The sequence below is a fragment of the Bombyx mandarina genome, chromosome 09 (genome assembly GCF_030267445.1).
Source record: "Bombyx mandarina strain Sakado chromosome 09, ASM3026744v2".
Classification (NCBI taxonomy): domain Eukaryota; kingdom Metazoa; phylum Arthropoda; class Insecta; order Lepidoptera; family Bombycidae; genus Bombyx; species Bombyx mandarina.
Window position 1 is genome coordinate 15,949,107 of NC_143216.1, and position 16,256 is coordinate 15,965,362.

General features: G+C 37.3%; 1 protein-coding gene across 4 annotated transcripts in view; it reads right to left on the reverse strand.

Moving 5' to 3' along the window:
• Positions 1-2,340: 2,340 nt before the first annotated feature.
• LOC114239731 (uncharacterized) overlaps positions 2,341-16,256 on the reverse strand; it is a 109,188-nt gene continuing 95,272 nt past the window's right edge. For all 4 annotated transcript variants that reach the window (XM_028170090.2, XM_028170088.2, XM_028170089.2 and 1 more), the window contains 6 exons: positions 16,075-16,205; positions 10,069-10,263; positions 8,843-9,097; positions 7,061-7,236; positions 5,902-6,110; positions 2,341-3,233 (listed from right to left, as the gene is read on the reverse strand). In XM_028170090.2, the coding sequence (XP_028025891.2) occupies positions 3,100-3,233; positions 5,902-6,110; positions 7,061-7,236; positions 8,843-9,097; positions 10,069-10,263; positions 16,075-16,205 (1,100 nt within the window). In that variant the 3' untranslated portion in view covers positions 2,341-3,099. The remainder of the gene's footprint in view (positions 3,234-5,901; positions 6,111-7,060; positions 7,237-8,842; positions 9,098-10,068; positions 10,264-16,074; positions 16,206-16,256) is intronic.

Here is a 16,256-nt window from a genome sequence, read left to right on the forward strand (position 1 = left end):
TAAAACGAAACCTAGTACAGCATACTGTGATCGGCGTTGTTTGACTTTGTGTTCACTTCAACAAAAAATATTATAACTGAATTATTGAAATGATGTGAAATGATGAAATGCACGGTAAAAGTGTGATCACGTGATAAAAGCACTGAGAGAAAGAGAGAGAGCATATTCTTTATTGTACACAAAATGAATAAATAATGCGAAACATTCAATACAAAAAAGTACAATTGGCGGTCTTATCGCTTAAATAAGCACCTTACGTCGAAAACACCAGTGTTCACAGTAGAAAAATTATGACCATTTATGACGTCATATATTTCCCTAGGATACTGCTACTCATGGAGTTAATAAGTACCTATAATACTAGCTCTATACTGCAACTTTACTGTCAGTCCACAGCGGAAATAATATTTCCCCGGTATAAGCACCGAACAATGTTCGCAGTGCAAATCGGAACAAAGCCAAAAGGACATGATTTGTTTGCTAATTTTCATGAAATTAACTTACTTCGGATGAGTAGTTGAGTTAGTGTTAATCCATTTCCATCACAGGCGACGGGACAACGCAAAGGCGCCGTCGCCCAAGACATGGCTTGTCAGATCCCCCGGATCCACACTCGATGCTTTTAAGCTCTTTAAACACCAGTCATAGTCCTCGTCGAACTCGTCGATTACGACGAAGAATTAGACGGGCGAAGTAACCCATAGATACAGCGTACTGACTTTTTCGTCGGATCAGGTTGAACCCTTGAGCAGCTCACCTACCTGTATTTCGTGAATCCATTAAAAGTTAGAATACTAGCCTCGTTGGCGGTTCACTTACAGTACGGTTACACATGCCCCTCGATACCAACACACTAAAATAAAATTACAGAGCTAGCAGTTCCTGACGCATTGTGTATTGAATCCAAATTATTATTTATATATTTTCTATTTCTATTTTCCTAATATCTATAATTCAGTGAAGAGAATTAAGAAGAAAAAAAAGAAAATGAACAAGAAATATCAATGTAATATATCACAATCTACAATGAAAATAGAACGTTGGCGGGTTCTGTGTCTCACAGACAGCGTTCCCTACACACGGGTAAGCACTATATTATTATGTATAATGAACGTTGCCAGTGGCTGTAGGTAGAAACCTACAAACCACCATAACCGTATTAAGTTCATTACTGAAGAGAGCTCTTACGACAGACGAGACATAAATGAGAGTTCCGAGTTAATACTTAGAGAATGTAGCACATATGTACATATATAGACGTTATGAACCCTGCCGCAGTCATTTTATCACAAATACCTACATCTGTTATTTACCTATTTATTAATTGAAATTTTCATCTAATGATGAAGTTCTGAGAGCTTACGGTGACGATTACTATTTTGTAGCGAGATCAGCGTTACAAACTAGCTAGAATCGCGATTATTAACGTGAAGTAACTGTAAAATTCTACTGGTGGTAGGACCTCTTGTGAGTCCGCACGGGTAGGTACCACTACCCTGCCTATTTCTGCCGTGAAGCAGTACCTAATGCGTTTCGGTTTGGTGACCAGGGCAGCCGTTGTAACTATACTGCTATAAGGTGGGTGGCGGCATTTACGTTGTAGATGTCTATGGGCTCCGGTAACTACTTAACACTATGTGGGCTGTGAGCTCATCCACCCATTTAAGCCATAAAAAAGCCCTCTAAATATCGATTTGGCGTCAGATAAATACAAGTAATTTTAATGTTTGTTGTATATAAGAATACAGACGATTATATCACATAAATCTCTTATAATTGTTCTGTAGTATTCCAAAACCAATAAATTCATTTAAATGTACTCAAATAGTTGCGCATACAGTAGGCATGGATAAGGTGTGTGACATACTTAGATTATATTAGATTTTATCATTTGGCAATTTTATTCCCAAAAAATTACCTACCTATTAATAAATACCTACCACATATATGTATTGTTGCATACCCAAATATGTGTATTGTTATTTTATGTGTAATGTGGTATTTAAAGTTTCAATTACTTATAAGAAAAAAGTAGTTTTTATTTTTAAAATAATTGGCTAAATTATTTTCATATCAATTTTATATTAATTTTTAATAAATATAATTAATTTGTGTTTAAAGGACATGTGTGTGTACATCAGCATTTCCTTTCACATAAGAGTATAACGTCTAGTCTACACCGTAGCTGTATTTTTTGTAGCACAGGACTAGACTTGCCAACTAGAAACGCCAAAGTTATAGAAAATGGTTTAATAGGTCGACTGGCGAGCATCTTTATAATAGTTCTTAGCTACGAAATAGTTTTGTTTAAAATGGAAGGTAATAATTAATAACACAACATTAGTCTTATTATGTTATACAAAATATTTATTTTCGTTTCGTTTCACAATACAAAGTATAATATTTATATAAATTGGTTACATTGTGTAAGCCGGTACCTTAAACATTAAGTAAGATCTTAAGTAGTTTTAAAAACTATGGACGTCTCTTTAATTTCAAATCTACGACTTTAATCTCAATTATTTTAGTGTTATATAATTTTAATAAAGAAATATACACTTAAATCACATTCAATAGAGGAGCTAGTACCCTTAAACACTTGTGTTAACTTAATTTGTACATTAAAATCTAAATTTAAATGCAAAACTTATCTAGCCACTTACAGGCAGTTTTCAAGTGGAACATTTATTGTCATTATTAACACTTAAAGCTATAATTTATGAATTATAATCACAAGTTGGAATGTATAGAAAGTCAAAACCATCCGATTTTGCTTATATTTTAGTATTGCTGGAGCATCAGAATGGTTTAAAAGAAGAAAAAAATATACAAGAATTAGTTTTTATGTCTATTTTTATCTTATGTTAAATAAGTAGGTTAATAAATAGTATTGGCACTTATTCGAATACTATACTTGAAAAACCTTGGAAGAGTAGAAGTTTCAAAGAGTATTTATAAATTTTGTAGAAGTAAGGAAGGATGCCAAAATTTAAGCCATTTTTTTTTTACCGAATATAAAAAATCGGGTATGTTTGTCAATTAAATACTGTATTAAAGAGGAAAAAATGTCTATGAAAAGTTTGTTTGCATTGGTGGCAGTCAATTGATTAGTTGGGGCCTTAAAGGTAAGGATCCCTCGACCCAGAAGTTCGGACGTTCCATCATTGTCTGCCAGAGTGAAACTTCTTTCCCCGCACTATCCATCCAGTTGACGTTGGCACCCATGTATGTTCCTGTAAAAAATATAGAGATTTATCAAATCAAAGTTTTTTTTTAATATCTCCAGTGTCTTCTTACTAAGTTATTTTGACAACTGCTCAAATTCATTTTCATATTACAAGTTCACACATATTACAACATATTCGCTGCGGGCGAAATTATGTTCTTAGTTTTAAAACATCCGAATGGGCAAGATTTGATAATTTGGTCATAGCTCAATATTAAGATGGGTGGACGAGCTCACAGCCCTCCTGGTATTAAGTAGCTACTGGAGCCCATAGATATCTACAACGAAAATGCGCCACCCACCTTGAGATATAAGTTCTAAGGTCTCGAGTATAGTTACAAGTATAGTTGAATATGCAATTTCGAAAAGGGCGCATGTCGCATATTTTGTCAAATACGTTTTTTCATATACATGTAGTTTTGAGGCTTACTTACACCCATTTTATAATAATTCCAGTAATTTTCAATTGCTAATTAACACTAAAATATATCTCAAAAGTTAATATTTTAAATTTTACACTGCTTTAGAAAATAATCAGTTTTTTTCATTTTCTGAACATTTTACTTTGTTTTTATTGCTTAGATGGTTGGACGAGCTCACAGCCCACCTGATGTTAAGTGGTTACTGGAGCCCATAGACATCTACAACGTAATGCGCCACCTCAGTGTAGTTACAACGGCTGCCCCACCCTTCAAATCGAAACGCATTACTGTTTCACGGTAGAAATAGGCAAGGCGGTGGTACCACCTACCCACCCGGACTCACAAGAGGTCCTACCACCAGTAATTCCGCAAATTATAATTTTGCGGGTTTGATTTTTATTACACGATGTTATTCATTCACCGTGGAAGTAAATCGTGAACATTTGTTAAGTACGTATTTCATTAGAGAAATTGGTACCCACCTGCAGGATTCGAACACCGTTGCAACGCAACATACGAATGCATCGGACGTCTTTTCCTTTAGACCACGACGACTACAAATTACTACGACTACACATACGACATTTTCAGAGATGTGCCCTTAGGGAACGTACCCATACTATGTGACCTATTTTTTTAGTTTTTTCGACCTCTGCCTCCCCTCGGTGATAACTCGTAGTATAGGCCAAGACCCCCCTCTCTCCCTTTAGTTTTCACGTAGTAATTCATGATTATGATTTTTAATCAATTCACAGGCAAAAATTGAAAAAAATAATAAAGGACAATGCCCAAAAGTGGGCCAACTTTATGTCTAAACTTTTTGTACTTGAAAAACTATGCCTTATTTTTTCACGTTGTTTAGTTTATGTATCAACATTTCTTTCACCCTGGCATTGTTTTACAAAAAAATAAATTACTTATTTGATAACACCCCAAAACTGAGTGCCATAGTTTTTAAATTCGCCAATAGGCAAAGGGCTTAGCCCATACAGCCTTATAGTAAACCTATATGCTGCCAAACGAAAGAGTTGTCTGTAACATGAACAACAAATAAAAAAAAATAGCTAATGGTTATAATTCACAGACTTTTTAGTTTATTTTTGTTCAATTCAATATTTATATATTGTAATAATAATTATTACTTTATATAATTATTTTTAGATATGAATGATTCCATTAGTAAAAATCTCAATGGCCTACCATTACTCTATTCTTATTATATATGATCAGAGAGTTTTGGCAGCAACCCGAGTGAAGCGTCACTTGAAGTTTTATTTTAATGTTTTTTTAATAGTTTATTGTGATGTATATTATATAAATTGGGTGTTGTTTTGTGTATTAAACGTCAATAATCGTTGTTCATGATTATTGAGGCATTGGAATAAAACTGTGGCTAACATAGCAGTGACTGTTTTTTATTCAAGATAAAAGATCTGCGGAAATTCACGCTCACTCAATGTGCTATTCATCGAGTTGACGTCAAAACTCCCAAAAAGCAATAAAAAGAGATACACCGGCTTTTTATTGACATTAAAAAAATATAACTACGACAGACTAGGCTGTTTAAGCTACGCTCTTTGCCTAATTATTGGCGAATTTATAAACAACAACAATATCGTTGCCGGCTTCCGGATGTTCATTTCATTTTATTATTATTAATAGGATATAATAATAATAAAATGTACGTAAGGGCTTATTTCTAGCAACGTTAACCACAATTAACTTATTTCATACTGTAAATAATGATGAGAGCGATTATTGATTTCGAAGAAAACAATTAACAACTTAATTTTAGCTGCAGAAAAAAACAGATTTCTCTTAAACCTGGGTGAGAATATAAAAATCGTTTTCTGAATATGAAACGATATTTCTTTGTCTATCAAATTAAGTTAAAACCATCATTGCGCGACAACTTTTTTTAGGGGCCCAAACGCCCATAGAAAATGGGCATTGTCCTTTGTTTCATACTCGTCTTTACTCAGCGCCACCAACTGTGAGTTTACAAAGCGTTAAGCACTGCGCGCTATTTTCGAATATAGGTCGAAAAAAGATGTCTCTCACTAAAATCGACTACGTGACAAAAACCTGAGCCACCTCCCCCCCTCCCCCCGTTCCTGTGACTGACCGTAGTATTTTAAAGACTCCGCTCACCCCCCTAAACGGGTCACGTAGTATGTATACGTTCCCTTATCGAAATTGCATATTTAGTTATATAGTTAGTTGTTTGAGGTTTGAGGATGAGGTTTGGCCGACCTGTGCCGAGCGAGAGTCGCACCGCTCCCATGAAGTCGTTGGAGGCGAGGCGGTCCCGGTCCCAGAGGCTGAGTTCGAGCGCGCGGGCGGCGAGGTCTTGCGGCTTGAGGCCGCGATATGTGAACGTGTGCTCCCAGCGCGGGCTGAGGGTGCGTCTTGCCACGCTCGTCTTCTGTTTAGCAAGACGGCCTCGTTCCGGCAGCAGGTAGCTGTAATTAAAACGTCCATCTTTAATTTTTTTTTTAATGTACATCATAAGCAACTGAATCATTTCTCAATCCTGAAAGTGAAATGAAAAATAATTTTGTCATCGAACTTTGAACATATTTTACGACAATACAAAAGCACTAAAATATGCCTTTAAGAAAAGAACAATAATTTTTTTAAGGGATTTTATGACCCGGTAACTAAGACCTTTAGGTCAAGTCTTATTTTAATTTTAATATTTGAATAAAGAAATGAAATGAGATGATATGGGATGAAATATAATCTCAGTAAAATGATGGTCATTTACTGAGACTTTTTCAGTGGACTTTTTGGAGGATCCCGAGAAGTTAAATTCAGCGCGCCTTTGTTTCATTTTCCCACATCTATGCACTTTCACAGATACTAAACAGTTAACAAACCACCGTTATTCCAGATTTAAACCTGAAGAAACGCTAAATAGCAAAATAAAATAAATCACGCAACTTCACTCCTCGCGTTCCCGCCAAAAAAGTCTGAGCTAAATGATCTAGACGAAGAAATGAATTAATTGAGAGACCAATTAATTGAATTGGATCACTGAGCTAGTGATCTAAACGAGGTAGTGAGCTAAATGAGTGATATATATATCTTTAGAGCCAAATGATATGTATCTATCTTTTCAGCTCAGTGATACATTTTGCGCATCACTAATGTCGATTTCTTCTTACTAAGGCGCCGGAATATCTAGTAGACTCTGGTAAAGACTAGTCCGAACGATACTAAGAATGAATTTATTTCTAAGGGACCTAAAGGAATAAAACATTAACAAACAAAAAAAGGCAAAGTTAAGTAACCCTGAGGGTTTGGTAACAGAAATCGACATTATTACTTCAGTGCGCCGCGTAGGGCACCGGTGACCTACATAAAGAGTTAATGTGTTAACAAAAATAATCACTCAAAAATGTTCTTTAACCTTTTACAGAAGACATCTGCTAGTCCGTTCGGCTTGGTGGCAACGAGATTCTTGGCTTCCTTGACGAGGACGTGCAGCGTGCCCTTGCCGCGCATCGCGCCCGTCTCGTGCAACTCGAACTTGAGGCCTACGATGAGGTCGCCTCGGGTTCCTTGCTGTTCATCGAAATGTTCCGTCTGCAATTAATCACAAAGCCACTCAATTGTATGCGTCATAAGTGTTAGCAATGTATGTGTGTTTGTTTGTTTGGTTGCTAGGGTGAGTGTTAGCAACGTCGTCAGCTTTGAGCCCATTCTGCGAATCTAGCATAACCACTCGAGATTACTATAATGAATGAATGGTCGAATGAATGAATGGTCGGATGAATGAATGGTCGAATGAATGAATGAATTAATGAATAGCCTTTTATTCAGATTCATATTACATAATCTAGTCTCTTATTTGGATTCTACTTAGTTTCTGTAGATCTGTTCTGTTATTAGAAAAGGAAGAGGAAAGAAAAAAAGTTTGGAATTAAAAAAACACGCACTCTTATTCTGAGCGTTGAATTATTAAATGTTCGTTCAGCTTTGATGACTATGTATAGGTATTTATGGTAGTCATGACGCGAATCAACATTCAAGCTTTAGATACAGAAACTATTCAACGGTCAACGACAGAATCACGGAATTTCTGTTGGGAAACAATCAAGCGTTTCAGTTAGGACGGCGTGTGTCAAAGTGAGTGACTGTTTTCACGTTGTCTTCACACTCGAAGGCGTTCAGGTAGCCATTTAACACTAGATGGTACCGCGTATGCTCATGCAGGCCAAGCAAAACACTTAATCTCTGTTCTAAAACTTGTACTTTTCGTGAGGCCTCAATATAAAGCTTAAAATATTCGAATGTCAATAACCTCTCATTACAATGCATTCTAAATAAAATACCCGCAGTGAGTGTCTTAGCGGAACTTTACTTTACATTACTGATCGTAGGACGTCTTGTGAGTCCACACGGGTCGGCACTACCGCCCTGTCTATTTCTGCCGTAAAGCAGTAATGCGTTTCGGTTTGATGGGTGGGGCAGCCGTTGTAACTATACTGAGACCTTAGAACTTATATCTCAATGTAGGTGGCGCATTTACGTTATAGATGTCTATGGGCTCCAGTAACACTTAACACCAGGTGGCCTGTGAGCTCGTCCACCCATCTAAGCAAAAAATAATAATATTTTTTTTTTATGTGAGTCATGACACGAATTAACCTCCAAGGTTTAGATAAAGAAACTATTCAACTGTCAACAGCAGAAACACTGAATTTGTCACGGCAGAAATAGGCGGAGTAGTGGTGCCTACCCGCCGCGCGGACTCACAAGAGGTCCTTCCACCAGTGTAAAAGTCTGTCATGAAAATACTCAAAAAATGAGGTACACGTACTCAAACTCGAACATTTAATTACTGCTATTATTACACTGACTTAAGCCGTAAGTATTCTTACATCAATGACTTTCAAAACTCTTCCTGTGCCCCTAATATTACCACTAGTAATCAATAAGCAGCACAGTGGACAGTGCTGCGTGTGGCGTGACGTAAGTAAAAAAAAATGGTTGTCTGTAAAGTAGGTTTACTGACTATAGTTGAACGTGACAACGTCATAAGAAAATACGCCTCAGAGCGAGGAAAAGCCGCATGAGTCATGTTTTTTCGGCTCCAACGAATTATAAGACGTTGTCACGTCCAAAAAAAAAATTCTTTAGTTGTGTTGGACAGTGAGTGCCGTGTGTGTGGTGTGACGTGTGTGCTCACCCTCTCGTGAAGCTTGTACCACGTGGGCGCGGGGTCGTCGAACACGACGTCGGCCAGCGGCAGCGAGACCTCGCCGAGGAAGTCGTTCCGCCCGAACATGTCCGCGTGCCACACGCTCAGCCACAGTGTCCGCGAGGACAGCGAGGCCAGCGTCTGCGCGAAGCTAAGCGTCTCCTCGAAAACGGGGTTCAGGGTGTTCTTCTTCACTTTCGTTTTGCGTTTACCGGCTTTCGATTTGTCGGGCAACAGGTAAACCTGTAACAATATTGTCATAATCACTCACCACCTCGTCGACTCACGCCGTATAACTTTGAGAGAAGGCTTTTTAGGTCGAGGATGGATAAGGAAAAGGTGATAATGGAAATCCGTAGCCTACCGTCGCAAGACCGTCACCCGCGAGGGTATAAGCCGCGCCAATAAAGAAACGAATCTAAAATGGCGGCGGCGATCATGCGCTATCACTCTAAAGTCTAAACTATTGCTGTTTTTAGTCGCACACGACGCGTACTGCATGCAAAAAAAAAACAGTTCTGACTTTGTTGTTGAATTCGAGTTTTGTCACTTTCGAGTTGTGCGACTTAGATGACTGGCAGCAAAAGTTTTTAATTGAGTAAACAATTTTGCCGCCCCACAAAGGGGTTTGAAGGATGGGGCAGCCGTTGTACTGTAAAAAACTGAGAACTATTATCTCAAAGTAGGTGGTGGTGATTACGTTGTAGATGTCTATTGGCTCCGGTAACCACTTAAAATCAGGTGGGCAGTGAGCTCGTCCACCCAACGAAGTAATATAAACTAGCCTACGCGTAAATCCATCATTAAAGAGGACTTTTTGGCGGGAACGCGAGGGGTGAAGTTGTGTGATTTGTTATATTTTATCTATTTAGTGTTTATTCATGTTTAAATGTGTAATAACAGTGGTTTATTAAATTTTTAATATCTGTGAAAGTTCACAAATGTGGGAAAACGAAACAAAGTCGCTGGACGTAACTTCACGGGATCCTCCAAAAAGTCCACTGAAAAAATCTCAGTGACTGACCACCATTTTACCGAGATTATATTATTTCATCCCATATCATCTCATCTCATTTCATTTAATCATCTTATCATTTTTCATAAAAATAACAGTATATTATATTAAAATAAGACATGACTTAAAGGTCTTAGTAACCAGGTCATAAAATCACAAAAAAAAAACAACATCACTGACGGCGCGTAAACAAACTCACCTTGACGTATGGATCGGAGCGGTTCCTCTTGGCGTCGATCGGAGCGAGGTCCCTACACCTCTTGACTCCGACTTCAAGAGCGCCCAATCTGTAGTTGTACAGCAACGAGAATTGAACTTCCCCGCGCACGGTCACGTTACACCTCGTCCCCTCGCCCGCACCAGAGTACACTGACGCCATGGACTCCGAACGTGCCTGGAAATAAAACGTATTTTGTTACTGGTGGTAGGACCTCTTGTGAGTCCGCGCGGGTAGTTACCACCACCCCGCCTATTTCTGCCGTGAAGCAGTAACGCGTTTCGGTTTGAAGGGTGGGGCAGCCGTTGTAACTATACTGATACTTTAGAACTTGTATCTCAAGGTGGGTGGCGCATTTACGTTGTAAATGTCTATGGGTAACCACTTAACACCAGGTGGGCTGTGAGCTCGCCCTCTCATCTAAGCCATAAATGAATAAACATTTTAGTGACTGTTTTTTGTTTAGTTGGCCTGGTAACTTCAGGGCCCATCGTAAAACTATAGACATGAGCGAATTCTTAAAACAATAAATTCGAAGGATGAAAAGGCTATTTGGTTTAAGCGACATTTTTATAACATTACAAGAGAGCCATTTGATGTTTAAAATTGGTAAAAAATATCTAAGCAAAAAAAAAAACTTCTTCAGGTATTTGGATGAAGTAAACTTAATTGAAGTTCAATTAAAAACATTGAATTTTTGAAATAACAAATAAAACGCACCTTTAATTACAAAGATATATGGTGTCGCGTATTAAGCGAATTGTCGCTTAAACCAAATTGCCTTTCTCTCGTCGAATTATACTAAGAGTAAGTTCATAATACGCCTACCACAAATATTATCAGTTAAAGCTTCACATCAGACGTGCTTAGCTCAAAACGGATATAAAAATATTACTATATCTATATCTATATATATTAATTAACACGTGAAGCAAAAACTTTCTATCCCTTTTTACGAAAATTGCTCGAACGGAGGAGTATGAAATTTTCCACACTTATAGAGAATATAGAGAAGAAGTGCACAATGCAATTTTTTTTTAAATAATGCATAAAATATACATTAAATCAATAAAGAAAACATTACACACACTACATACCATATATTTGACGCACACACGCATGCATACTATTTATTGTCTAACTTTTGTTCTTGGCGTCTGTTGTCAAATTGAGAATAGATTAAATATTATTAGTCTTTATTAATATTGTTTATAGTGTAGTCTTAGCGAAATTTGTGATTATAGAAGTATAAAATACAATCATAATAGTGTACAAACTTACAATTCCAATTAATTATAGTCGAATTTCGACTACTGCGGGACCTCTAGTATTGATAAATTCACCCACTCACAATATATCTTATAAATCGAAACAACCGTTTGTAAGTTTAATCGCACGATTACTGTGTAATTAGTACAGTAGGCGGCAATACGGCTCATTGTTTGTTTGCTTGTATCATGTGTTATTCGATATACAACAACACGTCCAATCATGCATGAAATGTTTTCTCCTTTTTTTTGTATCTCTCAGAATTAGTAAAGCGGTAGTTCTTTTTGACGTTCAACAAGAATGTACTTTCATTTATGATGAATAATTTTTTTTTATTTGATTCGACTTGATTTGATTCAGTGCGGATACGCACGAGGAAGCGGTTCAGTACATTTTCATCTTATGCATCTGTGTACTGAACTTAGGTTTATAATGCTTATAAATTTAGTTATTAGTAAATATTTAATATTTAACTCTAATAGTTGTATTCGCGTGCTTTTTTTATTTATGATTGAAATATTACTGGTACTGCCCTAAGGCCTTTCCAGTTTCACCAGGACAGGTGGGCGAGCAAAGGCTCAGCCAGGAGGGGTGGGATTTGCTAACAGCTGCCCGAGCGCCTACGAAGGAGTCCTAACAACTCAAGCGCAGCTGCTTCGCGAATGAATCTACTACCGGATCGGAATCGCGACCCGCTGAGAAGATCCGGCGTTTCTCGCCGAGCGAGCTGATGCACGGGTTAAGTTGCACGTAGACCTCTTTGTCGGGTTCGACGAGTACGGTTACCAAGGTCCCTAAGCCTGCTCCTAGTGTTAAAGCTGAACGCGTCTAATGCAAAGGTTATTGGATCTGATGAATACGTAAGGACGTATTCGCGTGAGTTTATTGAAGCGTAAATATTTTATGAAGCCACTACCTTAGTTTGGCAGCTAAGTTGAGAAATAAATACAGGAAGCAAGTATTAGAACTGCATTAATTCAATCATTTAATAATCAATCTTATAATGACCTCGAGAAATGTGCTAGTAGATTAGTGGATTCAATTAAACTTCGATACATATCGTTGTTGAAACAAAGTGACCGACTATTGATAAAAGACCAGATATCGGCTTAATGTCTTTAAATTAAAATTTATGAATAAAGATCATCACTATTATCATTACATCTATATTTTAATTTAATGATAAATTTTATATTTTTAATGTAAATTTTAAACTTGGAAGAAATAAAGATCACAAAATAAAGGTGCATCATAGACACACAAGAAACAAAGACAAATGAGTATGTGGCACTTTTGATAGTTATTAATCATCGTTCCGTTTGGAACATCAGCAATGCCAGTGTCAATGACAGGGACAAAGCCGCTGCCCACTGCTGAGGACACCTTTCAAAGCTAGTTTGAAGTTGGCAATGTGCACGGGAGACACCCAGGAGAGCTCGTTTCAAAGCCATATACTATGAGCTAAAAAATGATCTCTGGATACGCTATGGTTTCAGTAACAGTATGCAACTATAATAACCATTTGTTTTGTTCGGAGTATCAAAGCTATGGTAGCATTTTTTAATTAATTATAGGTTCGATTACATGATAACATAAATGTGTTACCATTAACTACGATCATTAATTTATCATACTATGTGGAATTTTTAAACGACTTCTAACTTTTAAAAATTATACTGTTACATTCGATTGCATGAATTTGATTTGCGAGTATTCTAATTTCAGAGTGACGCTTCGATCAGAAGTCGTCGTGTCCTAAAGGATAAGACGCCCGATCTATTCGTATCGAACGATGTGACAGTACCGATGTTCGAATCCCGCAAACAGGTACCAATGTTTGTAATGAAATATATACTTAACATACGTTCACGAATGACTTCCAACATCGTGTAATAGAAATCAAACCTTCAAAAATTATAATGTCTTGTGAGTTTGCAAGGTTACGTACTATCACCTTGGCTATTTCTGGCGGAAAGCAGTAGTAATGAGGTCACAAGATGGGCGGAGGAAGACACGTGGTTGATGTCTATGGGCTCTGGTAATCATTTAACACAAGATGTACTGTGAGTTGAATCGCCCGATTAAGCGTATAAAAAAAAACAACGCGACGCCCCCTTAGTTCAACGGTTTTAAAAAAGTCGTCGTGGCCTTTAGGCCTTTAGGATAAGACGTCCGGTGCATTCGTATGTAGCGATGCACCGGTGTTCGAATCCCGCAGGCGGGTACCAATTTTTCTAATGAAATACGTACTCAACAAATGTTCACGATTGACTTCCACGGTGAAGGAATAACATCGTGTAATAAAAACCAAACCCGCAAAATTGTAATTTGCGTAATCACTGGTGGTAGGACCTCTTGTGAGTCCGCACGTGTAGGTACCACCACCCCGCCTATTTCCACCGTGAAGCAGTAATGCGTTTCGGTTCGAAGGGTGGGGTAGCCGTTGTAACTATACTGAGACCTTAGAACTTATATCTTGAAGTGGGTGGCGCATTTACGTTGTAGATGTCTATGGGCTCCAGTAACCACTTAACACCAGGTGGGCTGTGAGCTCGTCCATCCATCTAAGCAATAAAAAAAAAACGGTCAAATTGTTTTTATAAGTGGAAAATAATGTTTATGCGTAATTTATAATATCGGTCGTATTGACTTTCAATGACAAAGAAAGGTGATGATTATTCCGGAGAATTTTCCTGTAAATGTCAACCCAAACACCGTTCTCTTTGTTTCCCTATGACTGTGTTATAACAGGGGACTTTTTAACCAATATTTATCCTGAGCTTACTCTTTTTACAATAAATAGATAAATAATCCGTTTCCCATTGGAATGGTTACCAAAGTCATTGATCTTAGGGCTCTCGGTGTTTGCCAAGAATGGTAAAATGAAAATGAGGATAGACATTTTCTTAACAATGCCGGCGCCATTCGAATTTTGTACTGGTCTAACGCGAATTGTATTTATAAATATAATATTTTTACCGGCCAATTAATTATAAGTACAAAAGTGTACTTACTGCACGTCGTATACAGTTTTATATTGGCTTATCGCATCAACCCACTCTGTATAAGGAATAAGTGTTGCAACATATTTTATAATACATTTAAAGCCGGTATTGTAAACCCACGCGCTTCTATAAAAATGTGTATTTCTAATCTATTAACGTTTTATTTTATCTCTCGCACGAATCACGGAGATAGCATCTCACCTATTTTAAAGCTTAAAGAGTAAGACAGTCGTTATTACTAAGCAATCGGGACTTTAATTTCGCTCAAACTCGCTCGACTTTAACTCAAAGTGAGTGGCAGCATTCACGTTGTGATATCTATAGTCTGTATTTACAATAACCATTAAATAGCAACAGGGCCGAGCACACTGAGTTTCTCGCCGGATCTTCTCAATGGGTCTCGTGTCCGATCCGGTGGTAGATTCTGCGAAGCATTGCTCTTGCTAGGGCCAGTGTTAGCAACACTCCCGATTAGAGCCCCGTGAGCTCACCTACACGTCAAGAAGAAGCTGAAATAGCCTCTCAAGGCTATCAACATAGGTAGGAGAAAAAAAAGCAGGGTCGTGAGTACCACCGACCGTCTAAGTAATAAAACAAAAACACATCTCAATATCCAAGTAAATGTTTTGCAAAAGCCTCTAGTTCACAGGCGGTGTTGCAAGATCGTAACATAATACAATGGCCGTCGCGGTCACCGAGACAATACTCCCATCGTCAATTCAAATTTTTTAATTTAATACCTTAAAACAATTTCAAAAGGTTCATTTTCCGAACAGGTTTACGTGTTGCTAAAGAGCAACAGATAATTACGCATACAATAACATAACGATAATCCGCTTACAAAATATAGGAATTTCGCGTGCCTATATTGAAAATATAAAATTGTTTCCTTCGCTATATTATTACACGACACGTCTCGTTTTCAATGAGATATTTAACATTTGAAAATTTTGTAACATAAGGATCGTATAGTAATTAATATTCATAGTACATTTCTATAGTGTTGTTGAAAATATATTTGTAATTTTAAATAATGTCATTTAGTAAATTAATAATACTTAGTGGGTATTTTGTGTCAATCTAATAGGTAGGTAGGGTAGGCAAAGAAATTTCAAGACCATGTTTTCAATATACAATACCGAAATCTTATGTTATCGTTAAATAACTTCAGTATTAGGTATGTAGTTTAAATAAAATGATAAAACAAAAGCAGAGTGAAGATTAAAGGTTAAGTTTGAAACGTCTGAGAATAAGCTCACTAAACAGGATTTATTACTAACTAAGCGAAACAAGTTTGACTTTACCACAAGCCATTTTGGTTCAAGTTTAAGTTTTATTTCTTGGTTTTGTTTATTTAGACATGACGACAAGCAAATTCAAGTTACATATTAAAAACATTCGAGAACATTCAGTAACATTATAAGACCGGATCCTAGTAAGATCTTAGATTAGGGGAGTTATGTATGATCTCTCTAATAAGGTGATTAAGCACCTAATTTGACATTTTAAAACTTGTCGCAGAATCTACAAACGGATCAAAATCGCAATTCACTGATAAGATCCGATGAGAAACTCAGTGGGTTGTATCTAGGTTGTGTGGGTTATATCTATGTGTGATTGATGATACCCGTGCGGTTTCAAAAGACGCCCGCCCTGCCAACGGTAGCACTATAATTTGTCGATAACAATATTTTAATGAACATAATATGATTACCTGTAGTCCACTTCTGTTGACTGGGAACCGATCTCTTTCCAGCGTGTCTCTTTCATTCGGCAAGGGTGAATTAGATCGGCGAGGAAGCGTTGCATGGCCAGGTAATAACGTTTCTGAAGTATACACTTCATCTGAAATTATTATTAAAATAGTTTAATACTTATTTATTTAAGTGAATAAAA